Source organism: Pelodiscus sinensis, chromosome 22 (genome assembly GCF_052426305.1).
Source record: "Pelodiscus sinensis isolate ZL-2025 chromosome 22, ASM5242630v1, whole genome shotgun sequence".
Classification (NCBI taxonomy): Eukaryota; Metazoa; Chordata; order Testudines; family Trionychidae; genus Pelodiscus; species Pelodiscus sinensis.
Genome location: NC_143073.1, coordinates 11,649,073 through 11,676,514, shown reverse-complemented (window position 1 = coordinate 11,676,514; position 27,442 = coordinate 11,649,073). Strand labels below are relative to the sequence as shown.

General features: G+C 56.5%; 1 protein-coding gene across 2 annotated transcripts in view; it reads left to right on the top strand.

Annotated features, from left to right (window-relative positions):
- Nucleotides 1-27,442, top strand: part of NECTIN4 (nectin cell adhesion molecule 4) — a 48,105-nt gene that overhangs the window by 13,438 nt on the left and 7,225 nt on the right. Inside the window, exons 1-6 of one of the 2 annotated variants that reach the window (XM_075908138.2) lie at nucleotides 10,027-10,143; nucleotides 19,848-20,201; nucleotides 20,916-21,206; nucleotides 21,708-21,828; nucleotides 26,039-26,190; nucleotides 27,149-27,296. In XM_075908138.2, the coding sequence (XP_075764253.2) occupies nucleotides 19,871-20,201; nucleotides 20,916-21,206; nucleotides 21,708-21,828; nucleotides 26,039-26,190; nucleotides 27,149-27,296 (1,043 nt within the window). In that variant the 5' untranslated portion in view covers nucleotides 10,027-10,143; nucleotides 19,848-19,870. Of the gene's footprint in view, nucleotides 1-10,026; nucleotides 10,144-19,847; nucleotides 20,202-20,915; nucleotides 21,207-21,707; nucleotides 21,829-26,038; nucleotides 26,191-27,148; nucleotides 27,297-27,442 lie in introns of those variants that run through there. The other variant, XM_075908137.2, reaches the window with a different exon arrangement.

The window sequence follows — 27,442 nt, the reverse complement described above, 5'->3', positions numbered from 1 at the left end:
AAACCTTTCAGCCAGCAGCTTGCAGGCTGGTGGAGTGGGAAGCTGCACCTGAGAGCAGAGATTAGGGTGATGTGGGACTAGGGACATGCCGCCCCATCCCCCATCTCTCCCCTCGGCATACTGGGCACTGCAAGGATGCAGCTTATGGGGATTACAGCAGGCGGTTTGGCAGGAGCGGGTGTGAGGACTCGACTGAGCCTGTAAGGTGAGGGGGTGTCCTTGATGTCTAGAGCCTGTTGTGCCCCGAAGGAAGGCAGAGTCTGGCATGTTGAGTGCCCTGTGCCCATGATGGCTTCATTCATCCCCAGGGATCAGGTCAGCGAGGGCCGTTTCCCCACATTTGTCCATGGGGAGAGGGTGGGCTGGGCAAGGGCTGGGATGAGGCCAGCTGTGTGGCATTTGCCCCCCTCCGTGGTAATCTGGACACAGAACATGGATTCACCCGGGTGTGTGCTGGTGCTCTTGTGTGCTCTTGCACGTTCATTAGTACACCCTCCACCGTGCACGTGCAACTTGCACCCCCCCCCCGCCATGGCACAACTCTCAAGCATATCCCCTCCAGGCATGCCTATATTCTGAGTCTCTGCTGGGTGCACTCACCCATGCCAGTGCCAGTCTGCACATGCATTGACTTTGCACACCCAGGTACACAAGCCTGTGTGCTCACACACTTGCATGCACACCTGTGTGCCCCAGCACCGGTGCATACTTGTGGGCTTGTGCAGTTGCCCAGATGCGTGCATGTGTGTGTGTGTGTGTGCGCATTCAGGCAGGCACATTTGTGAACGTGGCTGTGTGTGAGCTCACTCACTCAGGCACACCTGTGTACTCACACAAAGATAATGTGTGTGCAATCGCACACTTTGCCCAGTTCCATGCATGTGCAGTTCTGTGTGCACACCCTGGGACATGTGTGTGGAGGTTTCTCCCAGACACTGGTGCAGTAGGGCAAGAAAGCCAAGTCTTGCTCGATTTGGTGACCTCCCAGCCTGGGGCTCAGGGAGCAGAGAGAGGTGGGGAGGGGAGTCTCCATACCAGCTTCTGCTGCTATGGCCCCCCTCAGTGGACTGCCCTGAGGTACCAGGCTGGGCAGGGTGTCAGCTGTTCCCTGCCCTGTCTCCTCCATACACTCCCTGGCACTCAGCCCACGGGGACCTGCCGGGACAGGCAGCTGGTTCGGCGTGTGCCCGTTGCTGTTGGGCAATTTGTGACGGCTCTGTCAGAAAGCCCGGTGCCGTCACTCGTGCTGGCGGGCAGAGGTGTGTGCAGCGAGCCGTGTAAGAGTCTGACAGTCACGCTGGGTGGGGGTGGGGCGACAGGGTTAGAATGCCATGGGCCGAGTGTGCTACCCATGGTTATTTGTTGCTCTCCTTCCATCGGAGTGGAAAGGGCAGCGCAGGGCTGGGAGCCGAGGGGAGAGCTCACGGAGGGCTGGAAGGAGCCCGGCTGTCTGGGGCGCTCTTTGGGGCAGGGACAGTCACTCTGTTCTGGGTTTGTGCGGCGCCCGCACCAGGGAGTCCTGGGCCATGTCTGGGGCACCTGGGTGCTACCGTAATACACCTAATTGGCAACATTCAGTGGGATCCTGGTGTCAGGGATCCTGGTGGCATAGCTATGCACTACCGTAATACACCTAATAAATAACATAGAGCGCCTGGCACAGTGGGGTCCTGATCTGTGAATGGAGCACCTAGATCAGTGGTTTTGGCATCACGCCCCCTTTTTGATTTTTGAAAAATCCTCACCCCCCCCAAAAAAATAACAGCAAAATGTGTTGAGCAAAAAAAAAAAAAAGGAGCTGACCAGGACAGCAAAACTTTATGGGGGGGAGGGGCTGGGTCTCCTGCGCCCTCCCCCTGGAATTTCTTCACTCCCCCCCAGTTTCAGAACCCATGATCTAGATGATCCCATAATGAAAATTATTAATATTAATAATAATGCACTTAAAAAACAACAAATGGTCTGGTAGCACTTTATAGACTAATATGCAGAGTAGGGGTAGAAATGTAGCCGTGTTATCCTTTGGTATATATGGTTGTGACAATTTTCTTCCACTATTTGATCTGAGGAAGTGGGTCTGGCCCACGAAAGCTCATCACCTATTAAACCATCTTGTTAGTCTTTAAAGTGCTACACAGTCCTGTTTTTTGTTTTAACATGTAGAGGGTACCATGAGCACAGCCCACGAAAGCTCATGATAACCCTCTACGTGTTTAGTTAGTCTATAAAGTGCTACCAGACCATTTGTTGTTTTTTAAGTTTATCCTGTACAGACTAACTCGGCTCCCCCCTGAAGCTTCTGATTAATAATAATGTTATTCATAATAAATTATTGGGTTTTATCCCACGGGCTGCTGGTAGTCGGTGTGGGGAACAGAGATATGGGAGCCGGGGGTTCGAGTGGAAAAGTCCAGCGTGCAAGCAAGATCCTTTTTCTACACCATGGCCTATGCCCAGATGTCAGTGCTCTTGCATGGTGTGCAGCACCTGGCACAATGGGGCCCTGAGCCTGGCTGGGGTCTGTGTGGTGCTAGCACAATGGTCCCTGAGCTTGGTTAGGGTCTGTAGAGTGCCCCGCACAAGGGGGTCCTGAGCTTGGTAGAAGCCCCGATGTGCTACCAGATGCATGGCAATAAGAGCAATGCTGCCCGTTGGCCAGAAAACCTTTGTGAAAGAAGGGACCCACCGTCATGCTTCAGGGCAGCTCCCCAGGGGACAGGAAGGATTCCCTCCACATGACACCGGGCTCTTCACAGCACCTGCCACTGGGAGGGGCTCCAAGCACTTTACAGATGTCCATTCCTTAGGGAAGGAGCTGCAGCAGAAACTTTGATCCCATTGTGCAAGTGGGGAAACTGAGGCCTAGCAAGGGGCAGTGACTTGCCCATGACCAAGGGCAGGGCAAGACAGAGAACCCCAGGGCTCCAGCCTACCCCAAGTGAAGTCATTGGGGTGGGTGTGTGTCCGAGTTTCTCTTCTTACTTGCCCTGGGGTAAATCAGGAGCCTTGTACGTGAGAGGGAAGCTGGGGCAATGGTGTGGGAGGTTCCAATGAGAGCAGGGCAGGGGGCATTGCTTTGCCTACCCCACGGAGAATGGACCCCATTGCCCCAGCTCTGCCGCCTGGGCCCAAGAACAGCCCCAGGATGTGACCTAATACCCAGCTGCAGGGATGGAGGAGGACTGGGGTCACGCCTGCACCACCACTCCCATGGGCAGGAGCAGCTGAATCCCATCTGGCTGTGGGCTTCCCCAGCGGTGGCGAGGAAGAGCCAGGAATCCCCAGGCGCCGGCCCCACCCCTGTTTGTGCCAGGCCAGGGCGGTTCTGTTTACAGCGGCCCTAGCTACGGTAACAGAGAGGGAGGCCGGGGAGACAGGCGGGCCGGATGGGCTGGGTGAGCTCTTGGCATGTAGCAGGGCTCCCTGCAGCCAGCAGCCAGGGCCTTGCCAAGTTTCACACAGCATAGAGAGGTGATGGGTTCCTCACAGCAGGCATCGGGGGTGGAGGAGGGATCCCCCAGTTCCCCCAGCAGAGCTTGGCCCTTCCCAGCTCACCTGCTGCGAGTGGCCACTTACATGCGTGTGTGTGGCGTGTGTGGCGTGTGTGTGGCATGCCCCGCGTTCCCCTGCAGGGCAGGGAGGGCCACCTGCCATGGGAGGGCTATGGAGGATTTCAGGAGCCAGGTTGGTTTACATTTCCCAGGGTGGGGAATGTGGCCAGGTCTCCAGCCCCAGAGACAATTGAGGCTTGACCCCGACAATGGGCACTCCCAGCCTGCTGCAGTCCCTGCTTGCAGAGCTGGCGCTGTAGGAAGGACAACGAGGAGTTCTGTGGCATCTTAGAGACCAACAGCTGTATTAGGGCATCAGCTTTTGTGGGTAAAACCCACTTCGTCAGAGGAATGGGAGTGGAGGTTACAGAATAGGGGTGTATATATGGGAGAAGTTGCTTGTGTGAATGAAGCTAATCAAGTCCAGGGAGAAGTGAGTCATTCCCAGCACTGGGTCTGAAGATGTGAATATCCAGAGAGGGGAAATTGCCTGTGTAGTGGGTTGGCCCGCTGAGATCCTTATTCAGTCCTAAGTTGCTAGTGCGGAATGTGCAAATGAATTCCAGTTCAGCTGTCTCCCTTTCTAATGTGAGCTCCTCCCGAGGCCGATGGCGCATGCTCTGCAGCGCCTCCTGCTGGAAGATCCTGGGAGGAACTAACCGGGAACTTCTCCTGCAGCCAGGGCTCCTGCCCCATGTCCCCACAGCACTTCCTGCTGAGAGATACTGGAAGGACCCGAGCTCTGTCTAAACTAACTCTTCCGTGTCGCTCCAGACAAGCCTCTCCCATTGGTAGGGAATGGCAGGTCTGATTCTGCTGGTGCAGCCAAGGCGCTGGGAAGCAGACACAGTGGCTAAGACTGACCCAGTTTCCATTCCCTTTTGGACGCTCCCCAACCGGGGCAGAAGGCTTCTCAGCATTGCAGCTGGCCGGGGATGACAGAGTTAAAGGAAATTGACCGGGGCAGAGAGCTGGTTTTTCTGGTTTGGCTGCTCCTTTCTCACGCACTAGGGTGCAATTCCATTTGATTGGCTCAGTTTTGGTGGAGTCACCCTGGGGGGACAGGCTGCAAGGGGAGCCAGCTCTACAGCTGATTGGAACACCAGGGCTTTGCTCCAGAGCGCAAACCAGAGGCAGGCTCTGGGCTGGGGTGCACAAAGTGCAGAAGAAGCCAAGTGTTTGGAGCTCCCGCCAGGGTCCAAGTGCAGGGGGGTGCGGTTCCTGGCGCTGGAGGCCACTTCCTGCCCTGGGTGTGGAATGATGTCATACAGCAACTGCTGACGCACGGCGCTCTCAGCTCATCCAGGGCGGGGCTGGGCTCCCAGAAGCCTCTTGGGCCGTCGCTGTTTGTTCCAGCGCACCTAGGGCCAGCAGGTAAAGGCCCAGATCCCCTTGCGGCCCAGGTCCCCGGCATCTGCCCCTTTTCTGGCTGCTCGACAGTTTTGCAAACCTGCCTGGGCAACTGCTTGTGCATTTCATGACAGGCCAGCCGAAGTCGCGTGGGGCCCCAAACAAGCAGCGCCAGCCCCAGGCCCTGCTAGGAAATCTCCCTCTGAGGCCAAAAGGGGGCTGCGATCGGTCAGTTAAGCTAAACGCAGTGGAAGTACCCTGCATGTAACATGGACGCCACAGCAGTGGGCAAGGGGGAGGGAGGTGTGCCCCCGGATTCTGGGGTGACAGTCGCGCTGGCTTCCCTTTGCAAACCTCCTCTGGCAAGTCACAGGGAATCAGATGCCAGATTCATGTAGGTGTCTTGGAAACTACTCGGCATCTATCAGGCATCGACATACCTTTACCAATCTGGCTCTCGATCCAGATGGAATCGAGCCTTTTCTGTCGCCGGTGGCTTGGGAGCTGAGGTTGGGGTGTTATCGATGGATCCTAGAAAGAGGTGAACAGTTGGAAACGCACTCCCCCAGCTGCAGAAAGGGGGCTGTGCGCCGACCGATGTGATAGAGAGAATCACCTGCCAGATCCCACGGTTCCGAATGCATGGGCCAGACCCGAGAGAGCGGGTGAGCCGCTGTGCGCTTGTTTGCACTCAGTTCTGTCCCGTCGCTGCAGACTTCTGATGTGCCCTGTGGCTTGGGCTTAGCATAGTGTAGTGCTGTGTGGTTCCTCTCCTGTTCTGTGGCTGAACATGGGCCCTGTGCTAGTGAAGGCTCTTGTGCTCAGTGTAAGGATGCGTGCTCCTCTGCTAGGAGGTCAGAGGGGTCCAGCTGGATGGGGGAGCATTGGGAGGGTGAGGAGAGAGTTGTAGCTCGCAACAGGGGGCATAGGAGTGTCCACATTTGTGGTGTTGGGATGGGGACTCTGGGTCAGTGAGGAAGATGCACGAGGGATGCAGGTGAATCAAAAAACAGGACTATGTAGCACTTTAAAGACTAACAAGATGGTTTATTAGGTGATGAGCTTTCGTGGGCCAGACCCACTTCCTCAGATCAAATAGTGGAAGAAAATTGTCACAACCATATATACCAAAGGATACAATTAAAAAAATGAACACATATGAAAAGGACAAATCACATTTCAGAACAGAAGGGGGATGCGAGGCAGGGGGAAGGTAAATGTCTGTGAGCTAATGATATTAGAGGTGATAATTGGGGAAGCTATCTTTGTAATGGGTAAGGTAATTAGAGTCTTTATTCAAACTCAGGCGTAAAGTGTTGAATTTAAGCATGAATGAGAGTTCAGAGGATTCAGGGGCAGGGATTCAGGGATGCAGGGGCAGAGTTAAGGGTAATGTGTAGAGCTGCACATTTGCAACCATTTTTGCATACGAGCCTCCGCTACAGTGGGGCATTTAGTTCCCAGGCAACAGGAATGGTGAGGGAATGGGACTTCTGCCACAGCCTCCGGAAGCCACGTGGGCACGCAGTGGGTTGGCTTTTCCAATGGCGTCTGAGTCAGGGAGGCGTTCTGGGCTGACCCCCCTTTGCCCTGGTGTGGTAGGCTTGACAGAATACTGGCTGGGTCCCCCCAAGATCAGTGGGGCAAGGTCTCTCGCTTGCCCGGTGGACAGTTCGCCAGGGCAGCAGCGAGGGGCGGGGCCTGATCCTGAGGTTCCAAAGACCTGGGGACGTTGTCAATGTTCTGAAGCTTGTGGGTTTGGATCCCATCTGCCCTCTCCCAGTCTGTGCTTGCTGTGGGGTGTGCGACAACAGCAGGGGAAGGAGGCAGAGGCTTGAGACAGGGACTGGGGAGAAGGCGAGGGAGTTCCCTTCTGGGCAGGTTATTCCATTGTTGACCACTAGGGGGTTTCTAGTCCCCTGGCCTGGATGCTGTCAGAGCCGGGATACCGGGCTAGATGGGCCCCTGGTCTGGCAAGTCCCGTGTCCCTTTCTCCCAAATGAAAGGGGTGCAGCCTGATTCCCCGTCACCCAAAGCAGGTTGGTCTCATGGTCCAGACTCAGACAGGGCAGATGAGGCTCCTTCCAAAAGCTCCTTTTGTTCTCAAGCAAACCACAGCCCTCTCTGCCCCGCCCCCGTTAGGCAGGCGAGCATTCTGGGAAACAAACGGCTTTAGCACTGCTTGAATGACCCTATGGGGCCCGGCAATGAGGTTTGACTCAGGAGAGGAAGTCCCCTGGCGGGCAGCAGTAGTAGACTCATAGCCTGGTCAGTGGGTCGGCCATTAGAGGGCTACAAAGACCGACCCTGCCTAGGGATGGTTGAGTAGTACTAGAAGCGCTGGGAAGTAGCAGTGCCTGGGGGAAGAAAGGGATCTTGCCCTTGGTGCTGTTGGCACGGTGGGTCTGAGGGCCTGGAGCTCACCCCGTGCTCTAGGTCTGTACTTGTGGGGAAAGAGCAGAGCCCCGGTTTTCTTGCCAGGGCTATTTCTTCCTTGCCGCTGGCTGAGGGGGCGATCCTGGGGGTGCTGGGGCAGCGGGAACAGGGGGAGGGGCGGCGCTCCGTTTCGACACAGTGACTCAGGCAGCAGACACCCGGGCATGTGGGTCTGCGGGTGGGAGTGAGTCCCAGATTCCCAGGCCAGAAGGGAGCACTGTGATCATCTGGTCTGACCCTCCCCCCACACGACCCAGGCCAGAGACCCTCCCCTCTCAACAGCCCTTCTGGAGATGGAGCCTCCACCATGCCCCGGGGCAATGGTTCCCAGGGCTACTTACTCTCCCGGTTAAAAGGCACCTTATGCCCAGCCTGGGTTTGTCCCGCTCCAGCTTCCAGCCATTGCACTTTGGCTGCGGGATCAAAGCGCCTGTGATTATCGCTGAGTTCCCCGCGTGGGCACTTCCAGCCTGTTGTCGTCACCCCGTCCGCCGCTCCGTGGTAAGCTCCAGAGACGGACTCCGGGCGTCTGGCCCTGCTAGGCAGGTTTCTACCCCTTTCACCATTCCCCCGGCTCTGCTCTGAGCCCTCTTCACTTTAGCAACCCCCCTGAATTGTGGGCACCAGAGCTGTCGCCCCAGCGGTACAATCCCCTCTCTGCTCCCACGCAAGTCCCCAGTTTGGGCATCGCAGGAGCCTGCTAGCCCTTTGGGCTGCAGTGTCACATTATCCACCCCCCCCAAACCTTGCTCTGAGTCCCTCCCAGAGAGCACGGTGGGGTGCATGCAAGCAAGGCACCGCTTTGCCGACAGGGGAGGGCAACGGGGGACCTGGTGCTTCAAAAGGGCTGAGCCGGGGCCCTTTAAATCGAAGGGCCGGGTGGCTTTGAGGGCGGGGGTGGGGGGCGTGTGGCATGCTCTGTGCAGTGTTGCCCCAGCCCTGTCCCTTCCACCCAAGGCCACACCCCTCTCAGGGGTGCCCCCCCCTTGCCCAGTCGGTCAAGTCTGTCGGCCCCCCTGTATGAAGAGCTCCTGGGTTCCCCATAGCTGCTCTGAGGGGGCAGAGCAAGGTGCCAACCAGGCAACTCCCCATCCAGCCCACACGCTTCCCAGCCAGACACATGGAGCGGGTGGCATCCGAATGCCTGGGCAGGCTGCCTTGCAGAGCAGGACTGGGGCTGATGAGTGAAGGCGCGTCAAGCAGAAGCAGGGGAGATGCCAGGGAAGGGCAAAGAACGGCTCATATTTATTACTATCCCTCCGCTGGCAGCAGATCCCCGGGGACTGAGAACGTGTCTCTGAAATGCACAAGGAAGCCACATGGTCTAGTGGGTAGCACCCTGGACTGGGATGCAGGAAACCAGGTTTCTGCTCTGAGCTTTCTGCTGGGTGACAGTAGATGAGTCACTTCCCTTCCTGTGCCTCAGTTTCCGTGTGTGTAATGTAGCAATAGTTACACCCACTGGCTTTGTAAAAGCGTTTTGACATCTACCCTGAACAGGCGCCGTACAGGTTAGGGTTTGTTACAAAACTGTGCCACATATTTATTGTTGGCATCGCAGCAGGGCCTAGGCCAGGCAGTCATTTTTGCAGGCAGGCACTTAATGAGTTTTGCTGCGGAAGAGGCAGGGCCTTGGTGGAAGGGGTGGGGATGGGGTCTGTCCTCCCCCCAGAGTTGTCTGGGGCTGGAGGCTTTGAATTTAAAACACAGCAGAGGACTCCCAGCCCCACTGGTACCGTGTGGCCTGGGAGCGGCCTAGGGTTGCTGTGGCTATTTAAAGGGCTCATGGCTCTGACCCCTGCCAGGGTAGCACTGGAACTGGAAGCCATTTAAACAGTATCCTGCCACCTGAGCCACCGCTTTGAAATTCGGTGGCACGGGCAGCAGGGTATAAAATAGGAAACAGCCAGATGCAGCCCAGGGACCAGATCAAAGTGTTAGGCAGGCCAGATCCGGCCCCTGGGCTGCATCCTGCCCAGCCCTGGCCTAGGCCCCCTACACAAAGTGCCACCCAACCCCCAACCAAGATCAGGACCCTGCCCAGACCCTAACTGGAGAGAGCCCCGGCAGTGCTGCACTAACAACTGGAGAGAGCCCCGGCAGTGCAACACTGACAACCGAAGAGAGCCCTGGCAATGCAACACTAACAACCGGAGAGAGCCCCGGCAGTGCTGCACTAACAACCGGAGAGAGCCCCGGCAGTGCAACACTAACAACCGGAGAGAGCCCCGGCAGTGCTACACTAACAACCGGAGAGATCCCTGGCAGTGCAACACTCACAACTGGAGAGAGCCCTGGCAGTGCAACACTGACAACTGGAGAGATCCCTGGCAGTGCAACACTCACAACCGGAGAGAGCCCTGGCAGTGCAACACTAACAACCGGAGAGAGCCCCGGCAGTGCTGCACTAACAACCGGAGAGAGCCCCGGCAGTGCAACACTAACAACCGGAGAGAGCCCCGGCAGTGCTGCACTAACAACCGGAGAGAGCCCCGGCAGTGCAACACTAACAACCGGAGAGAGCCCCGGCAGTGCTGCACTAACAACCGGAGAGAGCCCCGGCAGTGCAGCACTGACAACCGGAGAGAGCCCCGGCAGTGCTGCACTGACAACCGGAGAGAGCCCCGGCAGTGCTGCACTGACAACAGGAGAGAGCCCCGGAAGTGCTGCACTGACAACCGGAGAGAGCCCCGGCAGTGCTGCACTGACAACCGGAGAGAGCCCCAGCAGTGCTGCACTGACAACAGGAGAGAGCCCCGGCAATGCAACATATCCTGAGGCTGCGAGCGTCTGCACTTCTTGGCAGGTCCCTATTTGCCTCCGTGGTGTTTCTGGGGAGGGCGCCGGTCACCATGGATGGCGCAAGAGCGTGGGGGATGGAGGTGTTGGCTTGGCTGGGCGCTCTGTCGCCTGAGACTCAAGCTCACTGCTGTGTTGTCTCTCCTGGAGGCTGCACAAACACAGGGTGTTGACATTGGCCTGGGGAGGTTTGCTGCATGGCTCTGGGCTGCACATCACAGGGAGCGCTGCTGTTGGCTTGTGCTGGAGAGTGCAAAGGTTCAATTCCAGCTCTGCCACTGACTTACTGGGCAAGCCCAGCCCCTTGCTCTGCCTCTGTAAAATGAGGACAATCCCAACCCAGCTCGCAGGGGTGGGAATTGTCGGGGCTTGGGTAGGGGATGAAGAGGGGCGGTGAGGTACTGCAGCATGGGACAAGACTGCAGTGGAATGGGTGATTTGGTAGGATGTGGGGGTTTGCACGTGTGATTGGGTGGGACGTGAGGGATTGCAGCGTGTGATTGGGTGGGACGGGTAGAATGCAGGGGGATTGCAGTGTGTGATTGGGTGGGACATGAGGGATTGCAGCGTGTGATTGGGTGGGATGTGAGGGATTGCAGCGTGTGATTGGGTGGGACGTGGGGGGAATGCAGGGGGATTGCAGCGTGTGATTGGGTGGGACGTGGGGGGAATGCAGGGGAATTGCAGTGTGTGATTGGATGGGACATGGGGGAAATGCGGGGGGATTGCAGTGTGCAATTGGGTGGGACATGAGGGATTGCAGTGTGTGATTGGGTGGGACGTGGGAGGAATGCGGCATAGTTTGGAGTTTGCAGCATGTGATTGGGTGCAGGGCTGGCCTTACCATGAAGCGAACTGAGGCAGATGCCTCAAGTGCCAGATTGTGGGGAGGGTGCCACTTGGACCCAGAGAGTAGAAAATTGTGTCTGCTGCTGGTGCATGTGTATTCTCTCTGCTCTAGATGTACAGAGATGGTGGAGTGCTGTGCCGGAGCAATTGAGACCTTTCAAAATTTTGGCCCAAGTGAGAGGGCATGGGGGCGCCATTTGAGCTCCCCGCTTCAGGTGTGAAAATGTTATGGGCCTGCCCTGATTGGGTGAGACATGGGGTTTTCAGTGTGCGATTGGGTGGGACGTGGGATTTGCAGTGTGCAGTTAGATGGAAAGTGAAGGGTTGCACTTTGCAGGTGTGGTGGAGGGATTGCAGCTGGTGTCAAACTCTGGCCCCAGCAGAACCAGTGGGTGTTTTGTCATTGGGTCATCCCAGTAGCCTCCCCATGCCCCAGCCCCAGCTGAGGTTTTCACTTTTGCCAAACTGTTGGATCCCAGGGAACACCCTGTTCCTTCGAGCCACCCATGCAAGTGTGATCCTTTCATGTACCTGGATGGGGCCGTTACTGGGCTGTGGGGCTGGTAGTGCGAATCCTCGCTCGCTGCGTTTTTAGCACAGATGCTCACATTCACATACTTCCTAAAAGCGAAAGTTGCACTGAGTGTCTGCTGAGGATCCCACCGATATTCAGCGGTGAGATCTGCAATTCGTGCTGTGGGCTGGATACATTACGTCAAATGGCCTGGCTGCTGTTCTCTGATTGGACGATTTATGTATTTATTCCTGCGCAAACTGTATATATGATTTACCTATCCTGTGATTTGACCATGGTGTAAAAGCCTGGGAAAAAATGCTGAGTACTAACAGGCTCGTTAGTGAAGAAAGGCAGAACAAGAATGAATGGCTGGAAGTTAAAGGCAGTCAAGGTCTAAATATCAAGGCCGAGATTGCGGGTGACTGACCCGTAGAACAAATTCCCAAGAGAAGTGGTGAATTCTCCATCTTGTGGTGTCTTCAGATGCCAAGCAGATGCTCTCCTGGAAAATACGCTATAACCCAGGGGCTGCCCCCTTAGTTTGCCTGGATCTAGCCCTCAAGGCTCAGGGTTTGCGTCTCACTTGTGTGCAGCCCCCGTCTGATTTTTCCGTGGATCAGCAGCCCCCGACCCAGAAAGGGTTCCCCACCCCTGCTTTAGCCAAACACAAGTTATTAGGGGGAACTGGAATTTGTGAGCTACCAACGCTCATATGAGATGATTGCACATTCCCTTAGCTTCAAAATCTACAATCATCAGATTCGTGACCCTGCCTCAAATAACAATTACAACCTAGAGCTTCAGGGGGTAGCTGAGTTAGTCTGTTACTGAAAAAAACAACAAACAGTCTGGTAGCACTTTATAGACTGATAAAACATGTAGCTGGTATCATGAGCTTTCGTGGGCACAGCCCACTTCTTCAGATGACCGGAGTTATGAGTTGGGGATATGAGCTGGTGGGGACTCTACCTACTTAATAACCACTGAAGGTGCTAACAGCTCCCTGAGTGGTATCCTTCCTGTTTTAGAAATCTATCTATTGACTTTGATTTTTATCTGCTTAGGTTTAAGTACCCATTCTCCAGATACTTAATGATGCTCTGTCTCCCTCCCACTCCTCCCTTTTTTTCTCTCCCCCCTCCTTGCCCCTTCTCCTATTTATTTCGAGTTTTCATATCCCCAACTCACAACTCTGATTATCTGAAGAATGGGTTGTACCCACGAAAGCTCATGATACCATCTACATGTTTCGTTAGTCTATAATTACAACCTGGGAATTCCACCCTCTATCAGCAAGGGAATAGACTCATTCCTAGGCCAGGCCATTGCCTTTCAGAGCTGTGATGGGAGGGTCCAGGGTGAGGGGCCTTTGGGGTTTCACCAGATCTTTACTTTGAAAAGAAAAAGAAAGTTTGTTTTAAGTTTTCTGGAGCCATTTTTCACTTGATCAGAATTCGGAAGGAGATTAAAAAAGCCATCAGTTTGCAGTTCAGTGGAAAGCAGCACGGCGTCATAACGAGTCATGAATAATAAAAAAGCAGCAGTGGCGAAGGACGCAGGTTTTTCCAAAGCCACGCAGAGCTTGGAATCCCAAACGGCTGTTCTGAATCTCGAACCCTGGGGAGTGGAACGGGCCAATCTAGAACCCCAGCTGCCGGACGGGATCATTCTAGAACTCGATGTTTTCCGGTGTTCCGTGGAGATTCCCTGCTGTTCAGGGGGTAAAGGTGGTGTCAATAAGCATGGCTCCAGAGATGCTGAATTTATACCAGCCAGGGACTTGGCCCTCAGTCCCCAGCAGGTGACTCTCTGACCAGTTATTTTCAATGGCTTCTGAATGTAACTGTGATGGCGCGTTGGGGGTCCCCCGTCTCCTGCACCCCGAAATGGCACAGACTGCACCAGCCGGTGGAATAGAGGAAGTTTATTGCCTCTCCAGGATACAGCACAGCACAGATGTAATCTGGTCACAGAGCTGGGCTAGGATGCCTCAGGCCCCCTTGAGATGGGGGGAGACTGGGCCCCTAAACTCCAGCCCCTTTCCCTAGGCTGTCTCCTCCAAGCTCCCAGACAGCAACTAACCAACACTCTTCCAGCCCTGCCCCCCAGCCAGGGCAGCATTCTACCTTCCTTTGTTCCTCTCCATGGGGGGTGTCTGGCCATACTGGTTGAGAGGTCCCTTTGCATAGTGACTCATCCTGTTTTGCTGGGTCGTGGTACCCACGGCAGCCAGTGGGGGTTATCCCAGAGCCAGCAGCATAGAAACCAGCCAGGTACCCCCACTACGTCACAGTAACAAAGCAACTTGTCCCCTCCCTGGGGGCCTGTTGGCCTGCCCTAGAGAGAGGTCACCATGAGCAGCCTCCGGGCTAAATCCCTGTTAGCCAGGGGTGGCTCTAACTACTCTGCCCCCGGCACTCCCTGGCTAGGGTTGCCAAGTGTCCAGTTTTGAACCGGACAGTTCAGTATTTGAGCTTTCTGTCCGGGAAACAAATTGAGAAAATAGAAATGAGAAAATGTAAACGTCCAGTATTTTCTAAATAAGATGTCATGTACATTGTGATGTAATGCCAAGTGTGTCTACTATTTTTGTTGAAACCATCTGGCAACCCTAGGCTGCTGGCTGGAAGTGCCACATCTCTGGCCTGGCTCTGGGACCCAATCTTTCCGCCTTGTGCCATGTCAGCTGGGAATGGTGGGGGTGGACAGACGCCAGTGCAGGTGGCTGTGAAGTCAGACAGGTGAGGGGGAATCTGCCTGAGCCTTTAGCCTGAGGCAACAGGATTGGCGCCCCGGGAACCATGGGACGTGCTGGGTGAGAAATGTGCCGAGCCCCATTCCGAAGTTCCCAGGGAAGCCACCAAAGAGCTGGGGAGTGCCTGGGCCCCTCCAGCGGAGCAGGGCTCTCCCTACCTTAGCCCAGCTCCGAGCCAGCCCCTCCTCTCCCCTCCTCGAGTGAGGGTGCCGGGGAGGCGGCTGCGGGGAGCGGAAGGGAGTGGAATCCGCACAAGCTGCTGCACAGTCCCTGGTATCTGAGCAGGCCGGTTTATCTGGACTCGCTGGCCCATCCACTTCCTCAGAAGGAGCCGCATTCCTCGGCGGGTGGCTGAGGCTGGAGAGAGGCCGGGTCTGAGCCCAGCACGTCCTGCTCCCGCACGTGGTGTGTGTTGCGGGCTGGCCCGGCCGAAACACACTCAGCACCTTCCTTGCAGGAACCGATTAGAGCCGACTCCTCCGCAAGGACACACAAGCACGGGGGATCCCCAGCCTCATGCTTCAGGGTGGGGCCTGATCCCAGCTGGGGGCCAGGAAGCAATGTGTCATCTCCGCCCCCACGGGGATGGCAGTGCGCACAGCCGGGTGTTTACCATCCTTTATTTATTGTTTATGTTACTGTAGCCCCAGCCATGGGCCAGCCCCATGCTGTGCTTTATATAGCGGAGGTGTATTATTCAGGCCTAGAAGCCTTCTCAGGGCAGGCCCCATTGGGATAGGTGCTGTGTGTGATTTATTAGGTGTATTACGGTAGCACCTAGCAGCCCCAGCAATGGTCCAGGCCGCATGGCGCAGCTGCTGTGCATTGTTTATTAGGTGTGTTATGGTAGCATCCCCTGGGCACCCAATCACAGGTTGGGAGCTTGTTGCACTAGGTGCTGTACAGATGCAGAACAGAGCCTGCCCCGGCCTCCCAAGCTGACAATCTGAGAGTAAGACAAGAGACAGCAGCTAGAAGCAGAGAGGTGGGGAGTTCAAGGACACTTGGAGGAAGGACAGGGGGCTGGACAGCCCTGAGTCAGCTCTGATCTGGGAGCAGGGGTCTAGAAGGGTTAGTGTATTGGGGCTGGTAGTCAGGGTGCCTGGGCTCAGCTCTAGAATAGTGTGAGGACTAGTGGTTAGAGCCCAAGGGTCTGGGAGTCAAAACTCCTGGGTCTTGTTCCCAGGACCAGCTTATTGTCAGCACGGTGTGGGCAAAACAGCCACTCGATGGGCAGGTTTGCGGGGTGTTGAGGGGTGAAGGGTACTTGGGGGCTGAACAGCAAGGAGTGCCTTGTGGGCACAGCATGGGCATGGGTGTCAGGGCTCCTGGGTTCTCTTCTTGGCTCTCACTGGGTGACCTTGGGCAAGGCATGTGCCTGCCCCGTGCCTCAGTTTCCCCCCATGTAAAACGGGATTGTTGATACTAATTTCAGAGAACCACATCCCCTGGACAGAAGGACCCCAGGATGACAGTCCTCTCCCTGTCTTTCCTGCCTGCCCTGCAATGGGCTCGGAGCAGGACTCAGTCCTCACAAGGATGCTGGGAGGGAAGGCCGAGTCATCCATGTTTTATAAGAGGGGAAACTGAGGCGTGAAGAGGTGACCTGATGTACACAAGTTCCCTTAGCCAGTCAGTACCAGCTCCAGGAATCCCAGCTCCTAATCCGCTGCGCTCCTGGGCCTGCCTGAGAGAGCTTTGCTCCCAGTACGGGGGAACAGCCCAGGAAGTGCCTCACCATCTCCGTGGTCAGGGTGGTAAACCAGTGACTGCCCACCCCTCCCAGGGGCGTGCTGCAGGATCCACCCCCTCTGGGGCAGGTCTAGTGCCATAGGGAAATGGGAGCCTTATCTATGTAGTGGGACCCTCTGCCCCAGTTTGGTCTAGCATGGACTGAGCCCAGAGGTTCCCCCTCCCCCCACTTGGGTAGGACTGGCCCCTGGTCTACATCTGGACCAGCTCAGCTGGCCACATCCCTGGAAGATCCATCTGTCATGGGTGGTTTGGGTTGTTCCTGCGGTGTTATGGGAGCTGATCGACTGTGTGTGGAGGGGTGTTGCCCGTGCTGCAACTGTCTAATCACACAAACCCAAACATCTTAGCTCCGCCCATCCTCTGAGGCTCCGCCCCTCCCCTGCCCTTTCTCTAAGGCCCCACCCTTGCTCACTCCATTCTCCCTCCCTCCTTATATTCACTCTCCTCTCCCTCCCCCACCCTCACTCACTTTCACTGGGATGAGGTGCAGGTTCTGGGATGGGGCTGAGAGGTTCGGCGTGTGGGAGGGGGCTCTGGGCTGAGCTTAGGGCAGGGGGTTGGGGTGCAGAAGGGGGTGGAGAGTGCAGACTCTGGGCGGGAGATTGGGTGTAGGATGGGGTTCAGGGCTGGGGCAGAGGGTTGGGGTGCAGGAGGAGTTGTAGGGTGCAGTTAGGTGGCACTTATCTCAGGGTATGTCTACACTACAGTGTTATAGCTTAATTCGAAATAACGTGTTTACACACAAAATGCATTCTGAAATAGCATTTTGCTATTTCGAAATAGTGCGTCCACACTGAGTGGACTCTGAATCGCATTTAAGGCCAGCCGGAACCAATTCCAGCAGGGCACCAGGTCAGGAATTACTGTGTGGGGCTGCTGCCTGAGGCTAACTGAGGTCTGTGCTTAAAGGGACCCCCCGCTGTATAGCCAGTTCTCAGGTTTCCCTGCTTGCTTGTCTACCTCGATGCGGGACAGCAAAGCATTTTGTCTCTGCGTGCTCTGGTTGCCCTCACTCAGGACACCACAACACTCGGCAACATGGATCCAGAACTGCCCCTGGGCACTCTGGTGCTTCTCTTTGATGTGTTGCTGCGAACCTGACTGCACTTTCTGCAGCCTGCCATCCGGGAGGTCCATCGGGGGGCTGTCAGTATCCAGGAGGCCCTGCGGGAGAGCTTCCACCCTGAGGAGCACTAAGGGTATGTCTACACTACCCTCCTAGTTCGAACTAGGGGGGTAATGTATGCATACCGAACTTGCTAATGAAGCCCGGGATTTGAATTTCCCGGGCTTCATTAGCATAAAGCCGCGCCGCCATTTTTAAAAGCCGGCTAGTGCGAACCCCGTGCCGCGCGGCTACACGCGGCACGGGCTAGATAGTTCGGACTAACAAGCCATTCCGAACTATCTGTACACCTCGTTCCACGAGGCGTACAGATAGTTCGGAATAACTACATAGTTTGAACTATCTAGCCCGTGCCGCGTGTAGCCGCGCGGCACGGGGTTCGCACTAGCCGGCTTTTAAAAATGGCGGCGCCGGCTTTATGCTAATGAAGCCCGGGAAATTCAAATCCCGGGCTTCATTAGCAAGTTCGGTATGCATACATTACCCCCCTAGTTCGAACTAGGGGGGTAGTGTAGACATACCCTTAGAGCCTCCCTGGTCTGCCCCACTCAGGGCTTGTGCCTCATTCCTCCCTCACATCCTTCCACTTACCCTTCCCTAATCCCCCTTCCTGATGTCAAATAAAATACACGTATTTTCATGAACACAAACTCTCCTAATTTAACAAAACTGGGGGGAGGGAATGAAACTCTGATGAAACTGGGGAAAGGAGGCAGGAGAGGGGAGAAGAGAGGGTGGGAGAGGGGAAGGGGAAACCTGGGAGGAGGCAGCTGGAAGGGGGAAGCAAGGGGAAGAAGGGGGAGGGGAAGCTCAGGGCTCAGAGTTGGGGGTCTCGCTGGACCAACTTGATTGTCATGCGAACCTGCTCCTGGGTTTGCATGTGGTCTTTGGTGGCCAGGCTAGCAGCTATCCTACCATAGATGGCCGTGTTCCTCCGTCTAGTGCGACGATCATGGACGTTGGGGGCATCCCCCCAAACCTGAATAAGGTTCATGATCTCCACCCTAGAATAGGAAGGCGCCCGCCTTCTCCAGGCCCTGGTAATCTCCTGGGAGCTGGCAGACTGCTCCTGGGGAGCGGTGGAGGGCTGGCTGCCAATGGCTTGCTGGTTCATGTTTTGGGGCCACTGGGTATGGGGCAGTGACTGCTGGCTCTGTGCTGGCAGGCTTGGAGCTGGCACAGGCACAGGCACAGGCACTGTGGCCAGAGTCTGCCCCTTTAAGGGCTCCGGGGAGACAGGGAGAGAGAGAAATGTTCTTGGTTGAGGCTGGAGTGGCCACCAGGGCACCCTGGGAAGGCTGGAGGCCCCCATTGCGAAATAAGTGTCTACACAGCACTTATTTCGAATTAGCTATTTTGAATTTGGCATTATTCCTCATGGAATGAGGTTTACCAACTTCAAAATAAGTGCTCCACTATTTTGAATTTATTTCAAAATAGCGGTTTGTCTGTGTAGATGCTAGGAAAGTTATTTTGGAATAAGGGCTGTTATTTTGAAATAACTTTGCTGTGTAGACATACCCTCAGGGTATGTCTACACTACCCCGCTAGTTCGAACTAGCGGGGTAATGTATGCATACCGCACTTGCTAATGAAGCCCGGGATTTGAATTTCCCGGGCTTCATTAGCATAAGCGGGGAGCCGCCATTTTTAAATCCCCGCTGCTTCGAACCCCGTGTAGCGCGGCTACACGGGGCTCGAACTAGGTAGTTCGGACTAGGGTGCCTATTCCGAACTACCGGTACACCTCGTTTCACGAGGAGTACCGGTAGTTCGGAATAGGACCCTAGTCCGAACTACCTAGTTCGAGCCCCGTGTAGCCGCGCTACACGGGGTTCGAAGCAGCGGGGATTTAAAAATGGCGGCTCCCCGCTTATGCTAATGAAGCCCGGGAAATTCAAATCCCGGGCTTCATTAGCAAGTGCGGTATGCATACATTACCCCGCTAGTTCGAACTAGCGGGGTAGTGTAGACATACCCTCAGACAGCTCCCAGTCAGCAGCACAGGGTAGCTGATGCAGGTTCCCTGCCTGCCCTGGCCCTGCACCACTCATGGAAGCAGCCATATCCCTGGGTAGAGGAAGGCCTCTCCACACACTACTCTCAGCACCGGCTGTGCAGCTCCCATTGGCTGAAGTTATCAGCCAATGGGAGCTTCTATAGGCAAAGGACTCTTGGGGTATGTCTAGACTACATGCCTCTGCCAACAGAGGCATGTAAACTAGGCTACTCGACATAGTCAAAGAAGCCGGGATTTAAATATCCCCGGCTTCATTAAAATAAACATGGCCGCCGCGCTGTTCTGGTTCAGCTGATCGTCGGCCCAGCGCGCTAGTCAAGACGCGGCTCGGTCGACAGGGGAAGCCTTTGTCGGCCGCTCCTGTAAACCTCCTTTCATGAGGCATAAGGAAGCGGTCAACAAAGGCTTCCCCTGTCGACCGAGCCGCGTTTTGCCTCGCGCACTGGGCCGACGATCAGCTGAGCCGGCACAGCGTGGCGGCCATGTTTATTTTAATGAAGCCGGGGATATTTAAATCCCGGCTTCTTTGACTACGTCGGGTAGCCTATTTTACATGCCTCTGTCGGCAGAGGCATGTTGTCTAGACATACCCTTTGATCCCAGCACAGAGGTTGTGTCTGTAGGCGGGAGAGGCAGGTCTTCCCTGCCTGGGGGCTGTGAGTTAACCTGTCCCCTTCCCGTGCCGGCAGGGTCCCTGGCGGGGGTGCTGGAGATGGAGCGCAGCGTCACCGCGGTGCTGGGCAAGGACGTGGTGCTGCCGTGCCGCTACCGGGCGCAGGAGGGCGAGAAGGTGGTGCAGGTGACGTGGCTGAAGCAGGGCGCCGGCGGGCAGAACGTGGAGATGGCCGTGCTGCACTCGGAGTACGGGGAGCACGTCCAGGAGCCCTACGCGGGGCGGGTGCTGCGGCGGGCACCGGGGCCGCTGGAGGACGGCGCCATCGTGCTGAAGAACGCCGTGCAGGCTGACGAGGGAGCCTACGAATGCCGCCTCATCACCTTCCCCTCGGGCAACTTCGAGGGCAGCATGACGCTCAGCGTGCTGGGTGAGAGTCCGGGCACGGAGTCCACTGGGCACTGGGGCTGCCTTGCTCCACCCCCCAGGTGCCCTTGGCTCTGCTGGGCCCGCTGAGGGGCGAGCTGCCTCCCCTGCTCCAGGCCACTAGACCACCCTGCCCCCAAGCCACTGCAGAGATCGGGGACATGGGGGTGCCCTGGCCATTAGGCACCCAGCCTGCAGGGGACCTGAACTCTTGGTGTCTGGGCCAGGCCTGTGTCGCAGGAATGGGACCCAAAGGATTGAGGCCTATTCAGCGAGTGTAGGGGGAAGCCATTTTGGGGGCAGGAGCCAGGCCCGAGTGGCCCCCTGGAGTTGGAGCTGGGAGTGGGTCCTGGGAGGGAGCAGTAGCCCAACTGTGTCGGGCTCCATGGGGGGGACCGTAGCTGGGCTGCATAGGGCCCTGTGCTAGAAATTACTGGGCTTCATGGGGCTCTGGGGGGCAGTGGCTGGTTTGTGCAGGGGTTGGGGGCAAGAGGCAGTAGCTGGACTACACGGGGACCTGTGGGGATGTGCCAGTTCCGGGCTGAGTGGGCCCTCGGGAGACCCTGGGAGGATGCAAATTCCCGACTGTTTGGGGCCCCAGGGGTGGGGGCAGTAGCCAGGTTGTGTGGGACCCCAGGAGACTCTGGGAGGGGCAGATTGGATCCCAGGAGGGTGCTGCTCTTTCCACCCCCTTCACCGCTCTGCTTTCTCCCCCTAGTGCCCCCACTGCCCACCCTGAACCCCGGCCCCCCACTGGAAGAAGGGCAGGGGAGGACGCTGGCTGCCTCCTGTACAGCCGAGGGCAACCCCATGCCCACGGTGACTTGGGAGACGCAGGTGGCCGGCGCCAACACCACCCGCCACTCCTCGCATCCCCGCTCGGCCTCCGTCACCAGCGAATTCTTCCTGGTGCCCGGGCGCAGCATGAACGGCCAGACGCTCACCTGCGTCGTCAGCCACCCGGGGCTGCAGCACGAGAAGAGAATCACCCACGTGCTGAGTGTCGCCTGTACGTCCCACCCCAGCAGGCCGCGTGGGGGGCAGAGAGCCCTGGGGGGTACCATGAAGTAGTGGCTCCCTAGGGAGCTGGCATAGGGTAGGGGCAGAAACACCCTGACAGTTGTCATGGGGGTACAGACGCCTTGGGAAGCTACTATGGGAGACAGACACTCCCGGGGAGGGCGCTATGGGCAATGTGGGGGGCACAGATCCCCAAGGGGAACATCCATGGGGGAAGGAAATCATAGACCCCCTGGGAGAACCTGCCCATTAGAGCAAGGGGGTGTATACCCACTTTGGGGAAGGGCAAATGGGGAACCCTAGATCATGTGGGGCCCCAGCAGGTTAGTTGGGGGGGCTTGGGGCAGGGGGCACATTTGCACAGACAGATGTGGGGGTGGAGTCACTGATGGGAAGGGCACAAACTGGGGGATGAAGGGAGGACCCCGGTGCCCAGCGTCGGGCGTTTCTCTCTCGCCCCCACTCACTGTTGTCACCCTCCCCTGTCCAGATCTCTCGGACGCCTCTGTGCGAGGGCACGAGGAGGAGGAGGACTGGCACGTGGGCAAGGAAGGTGCCTCGCTCAAGTGCCTTGGCGAGGGCAACCCTCTGCCCACCTACAACTGGACCCGGTAAGTGTTAGCCCCCTGCGTGCTGGCAGGGCTCCCCTTCCCAGCGCCGCTCCCGGGGCAGAGAAAGACTGGCCGGTGTGTCTTTATCCATCTGGAGCTGGAGGGTTGGGGGGTCTCTCCAAAGTCTAGAAGCCGCCTAAGGTTTGGACTCGGCTTCCAGCCTTGGGCTCGGCTGGACCAGGCTCAGGGTCTCATAGCAGAGTCTACCGTGGCTGCAGACTCCAAGGGGGTGCCCACCCGCCTCCAGCTGGAATATGGGCATGAGGAAATAGAAGACACTGATGTGACCCACCGAAGAGCCTGCTCTCGCCAGCTCTGAGCAGAGTTACTCCTGCTGCTCAGGAGGCAACAGCTGGTGTGGAGGTTCCAGGCTGGAATCCTGCAGCGAATGGGTGCTCACAGGCCTGTCTTTGTTCCCGGTGCCTCCGAACCAGCAAGCTGGTGACCTAGACTCACAGAACTGGAAGGGCCCTCGCGAGGTCACCTGGTCCAGTCCCCTGCACACATGGGAGGATCCGTATGATCTTTCTGGCCATCCCCAACAGGGGCTTGTCTGACCTGCTCTGAGCAGTCTCTAGTAGGGTGACACATTCTGCATTTCAGTCCATTAGTCCCCAGCTGAGGTGTTTCAAGTTTGCCAGGGCCTGAAGGGGCTGCCTGTTCCAGCCTCGATTTCACATGGGCGAGCCCCTAACAGCGGGGACTCTAAGGCTGTGAGCTTCCCCTCTCACTCCAGCCCGCAAAATCAATTTTACCTCCATCTTCTCTAGGTATGTAGGAGACTAGTCGACTATCCGATAAGCAGAAGCTAGTCAACTAATGATGCGACTAGTCACTTCCTTGCTGCTGATATAGGCAGCGGTGGGAGGGGAAGGAGCAGGAGCTGGTGCTAGGGGAGCCGGCTTAAAAGCTGGTTCCCCCCAGCACTGTCCCTGCAGGGAAGCAGAGGAGGTAGAGGCACAGTGGGAAACAGCATGAGCAGGGACTGAAGCAGTCTCCACTTCTGCTGCCATTCTGCTTTTGAAATGTACAAGAGCCCCACGGGGAGTAAGGGGGCCTGCAGGGGACTCGCACCCCACCCCATGTTTGGGGCTTCCTTTTGAAATGTACAAGAGCCCTGCCAGGCCCAAAGGCTCAGGTGCTGCAGGTAGCGCAGGACTAGTGGGTGAGTCCCCGCTGGCCCCACACTCCCTGCAGGGCTTCCGCTTCTGAACTGTATAAAAGGTGAAGGTGCCCTTATAGACTAATTGAACAGTTGATGGAAATCCCATCGACTATTCAATTAGTTAATGAATCTACCTTTAACATCCCATATCCTCTCCCTGATTGCCCTCTCCTCTGCCAGACGAGACTGGGTCTCCACTTGCTTGCATTCCCAGACGGGCGGCTGTGTTCCCAGCCAACAATACTCATGATCCAGGGCATAGGAATCCGGGAAGCTGGAGTGCAAAGCACCCATGGAGCCTTTCCAAATGAGGCTCAATGCTCCATAAACATTGAGTCATCTCCCAGCCATCTGAGTTGTCTTGGGCCTTCTGGGGCATGCTGTTGGTCACAGGAGGCAGCCCCGGGGCCAAATGCACCTGCCCAGCGGAGAGGCAAAGGGGCAGTAGAAGGGAGTGTGGGGCTAGCAAGTAGGATCGCCAGATGGTCCCCCCAAAATACCAGACATGCGGTATTTTGGTCAATCAAAAAAAAAAAAAATCCCAACCACTCCCCCCGCCCCCTCTAGGCTTCTGATGCGCCAGGAGTGGTGATCGTGGCCCCACCTCCCAGCCTGGGAGTGTCAGCTGGGAGGCGGGGCCACGATCGGCACTGGGAGACTGATTGCGCAGAAGCCTGGTGGGGGCAGGGGAGACACAGGCTCCTAGCGCTGATCATGGGCCCGCCTTCCAGCAGCCGCTTCCTCCGCCCCCACCAGGCTTCCGTCCGGTGCGCAGCCGGAAAAATCAGAGAATACCGGACATTGCACATGTTTGGTGTTCTCTGATTTTTTTTACTAGACAAAGAGCGCAAATACCCGACTGTCTGGTAGAATACCGGACCCTGGCAACCCTACATAGCAAGGCTCCCTCCGGCTCTGCCCTGAAGGAGACCTGGCCATGCCCTGCTAGGAGAGAGCTTTTGATTGGGATGCCATGGGACACTGGCCTGGGTCAGCCTTTGGGTGTGCTAGATTCTCCCCATGTGTCCCCAACAGCCAGGCATGAAACACTGTGGGGCTCTGGATAACCCCCCCCCCCTCCCCTTTTCCTTTCCCTTCCCAGAAGCTGCAGGGCTCCACAGGCATCCCTGGGGACTTCCTGAGCTGGGGGGGTGGCCAAGGGGCCAACCTCCTGGGGGTCTAAGACTTGAACCTCTGCACCTGGCCTTGTGGGCCCCAAGCCCCCAACTTCAGGGTAGGCCTGAAATGGGGCCAAAGGGATACGTGCTTCCCAGCAGAGCAGCAACTAAAGAGTTAATAGGGCCAGCGAGGGCTGCAGAGGGCAAAGGGAAAGGATCTGTTTGGGTGGCACGGCACCCCATGGACTCACCACGTGTGGTCACATGTGTTTGGGTCTGGGAGCATGTGCAGGCCCACACTCAAGAGTGACTGTGTGTGATCAGGGGATTGTTCTAAGGTGTACCTGGGCTCATGTGTCTGTGGCCGTGTCCAGACTCAGGGGTTCTTTCGAAAAAAGTAGCCTTTTTTCGAAAGAACTTCCCCTGCGTCCAGACTCAAGCCGCGTTCTTTCGAAATTATTTCGAAAGAACGCGGCTTTTCTTTCGATGGCGGTAAACCTCGTTTCACGAGGAAGAACGCCTTCTTTCGAAAGTTCCTCTTTCGAAGGAAGGCGTTCTTCAATGTAAAGAGGCCGTCTTCGAAAGAGAGCATCCAGACTCGCTGGGTGCTCTCTTTCGAAAAAGCGGATTTCCTCTATCGAAAGATCCGCCTGCTGTCTAGACGCGATCTTTCGAAAGAGGCTCTTTCGAAAGATGCTTTCGAAAGAAGCCTGCAGTCTAGACATAGCCAGAGTGTGTATGAGTGTGATCATTCTTATGTGTACCCATGTGCATGTACCTGGGTTTGTGTGTGCGTGTAACCTGGGATTGTATGGGTTTGTGTGTGTTACCCAAGTGTGTGTGTGTGTGTGTGTGTGTGTGTGTGTGTGTTACCTGGGTTTATGTGTTACCTGGGTATGTGTGTGTGTGTTACCCGGGTTTGTATGTGTGTGTGTTACCTGGTTTGTGTGTGTATCTGCTGTGTTAGTGTGCCTAATTCTGTGAGTGTGTGTGTTTGTACCTGGGTTTGTTTGTATGTGTGTAACTAGGTTTGTGTGTTTGTGTTTGTGTGTGCACGCACATACCTGGGTTTGTATGTACCTGGGTTTGTGTGTGTTTGTGTGTGCATGTGCATACTTGGGTTTGTATGTACCTGTCTTTGTGTATGTGTGTTTACAGATGAGTCTGTGGATGTAATGTTTTATACAAACATGTTTGTTTTTGATGTCTGGTTGTGCGGCTGGATGTGGATGTATTTTTATATTTGTGCATGTTTGTGAATGTATGTGTGTGAAAATGTGTGTGTGGGGGGGTCTGTTTGAACATGTGTCTATCGTACGTGTGCTTGAGTTGAGGCACTGGTGTGCATACATTTGCGCATGGGTTTGTGTCCCTCTGTTCACGGGCATATGTGTCTGTGTGTTTGCGTGTGGGATGGAGCCGGTAGCCCGGGTCCTGCCGATTCAGCCCCGTTGCGGTGACGCAAGGAGCAGCGTGGTGTTTCGGGCCGTGTCTGGGCAGGCCTCGGCACTGGGCTCCGGCAGCAGATCAGCTGCATGGGAACCGTGGGAAAAGGCAGGGAGCCCTTTGATTTCAGCACCTATTGTTCAGGGTGTCGTGGCTTGCCCCGCCCACCCAGCACACCTCCAGCCGCCTGTCTGGGCACGTCTGCCTGGGAGGCAACGGGAGGGCACGGGGCTGCAGGGAGAGGGGGGGGGGAGGGGGAGGGAGGAGCATAGGGCTGGGGGGGGGGAGAAATTCTCTGTGTTGCTCTCAGTCTGTCCATGTGTCTCACTGTGTCTGTGCATCTGTCTGTCTCCGTGTTTCTCTATAATCCAGGGGCTCTCAACCTGTCCCATTGGGCCCCCTTAGCAGCTCCTCCCATCTAGCTGGGACCCTTGCCCTTCCCCCTATGCTCCTTGGCTGACCCTGCCCCTTTGCTCTCCAGGCTCAACGGCCCCATGCCCGAAGGAGTGAACGTCAAGGGGGCCACCCTCCTCTTCCAGAGACCCCTCACCCCTGACGACACGGGCGTCTATGTCTGCCAGGTCACCAACACGTTTGCGGCCAAGGAGGTTCGGGCCAGCATCAGCATAAAAGGTAGAGTCTGGGGCTGGCGGGGTGATAGGGCCCCTTGGAGCAGAGGGGGCTCGGCTCTGATAGACACGCAGACGGACAGACAGACTAGGCCTGTTGGATGTGTATCTGGGTGTGAGTGTGTGACTGTCACAGTCAGGGCCTGGAGCTGGCAGCTGGGGTAGGGGCTGTGAGTTGCACTGCCTGCCCACCCATGGCTGACACAGTCAGAGCGCTAGGCCTGGGCTCGCCGAGGGGCCTCGGCATGTGGGTCCAAATCCAACCCCTTTGGGTTGGGGTACCTTCCCCCCACTAGGGTCTGAGCGCTGCAGGGGGAATCTGCCTGTCTCATCCCCCTACCCAGCTCTAGGGCCCAGTGCTGCTCAGTCTCCAGGGAATCCAGAGTCCAGGCGAGACAGGGCTTGGGCTACGTAGCACCGGGGCCGGGAGCCCAGAGCTTGCTGAGGCCAGCATGGCGATTCCACAGGGAGCACGCCGAGTACTGAGCCCCCAAGTGGCACTAGGGGGCGTGGCTGGGGAACCCTTAGAGTGGCTTCAGAGCTAGCACCAGCTGGGGCTGATAATTAAACATCAGGTGTCCATCTGTCTCTCCGTCTGTCCATCCATTCATCTATCCATCCACCTCTCCATTCACCTGTCCCTACATCCATCTAGCCACCCATCCATCTGTTCATCCCTCTGTCTGTCCAGCTCTCCAACCATCTGTCTGTCCATCCATCCATCCGTCCATCTACCTCTCCATTTACCTGTCCCTACATCCATCTAGCCAGCAATCGTCCCTCTGTCTGTCCAGCTATCCAACCATCTGTCTGTCCAAAGTACCTATCTATCTGTCTAGTCTGATGCCTCTTTAGCCCTGGAGTCCGGGTTCCTGCCAGCTTGGCCACGTTGCTTGGACACTGGAAGTGCCCTGCTCCCATGGTGGCTGGCTCAGCCTCTCCCTGTCTGTCCCTGCCGGCAGAGACCGAGGTGCAGAAGGTGGACGTGGTCTCGGCCTCGATGGTTGCAGTGGGCGTCATCGCGGCCGTATTGCTCTGCCTGCTGGTCCTGGTCATCGTGGTCATGACCCTCTACCACCGACGGAAAACCAGGCGCATCGCCGAGAAATAGTAAGAGATGGTTGGATATTAGGAAAAGCTATTTCACTAGGAGGGGGGTGAAGCACTGGGATGGGTGACCTAGGGAGGGGGTGGAATCTCCATCCCTAGAGGTTATTCAGTCCTGGCTTGACAAAGCCCTGGCTGGGATGATTTAA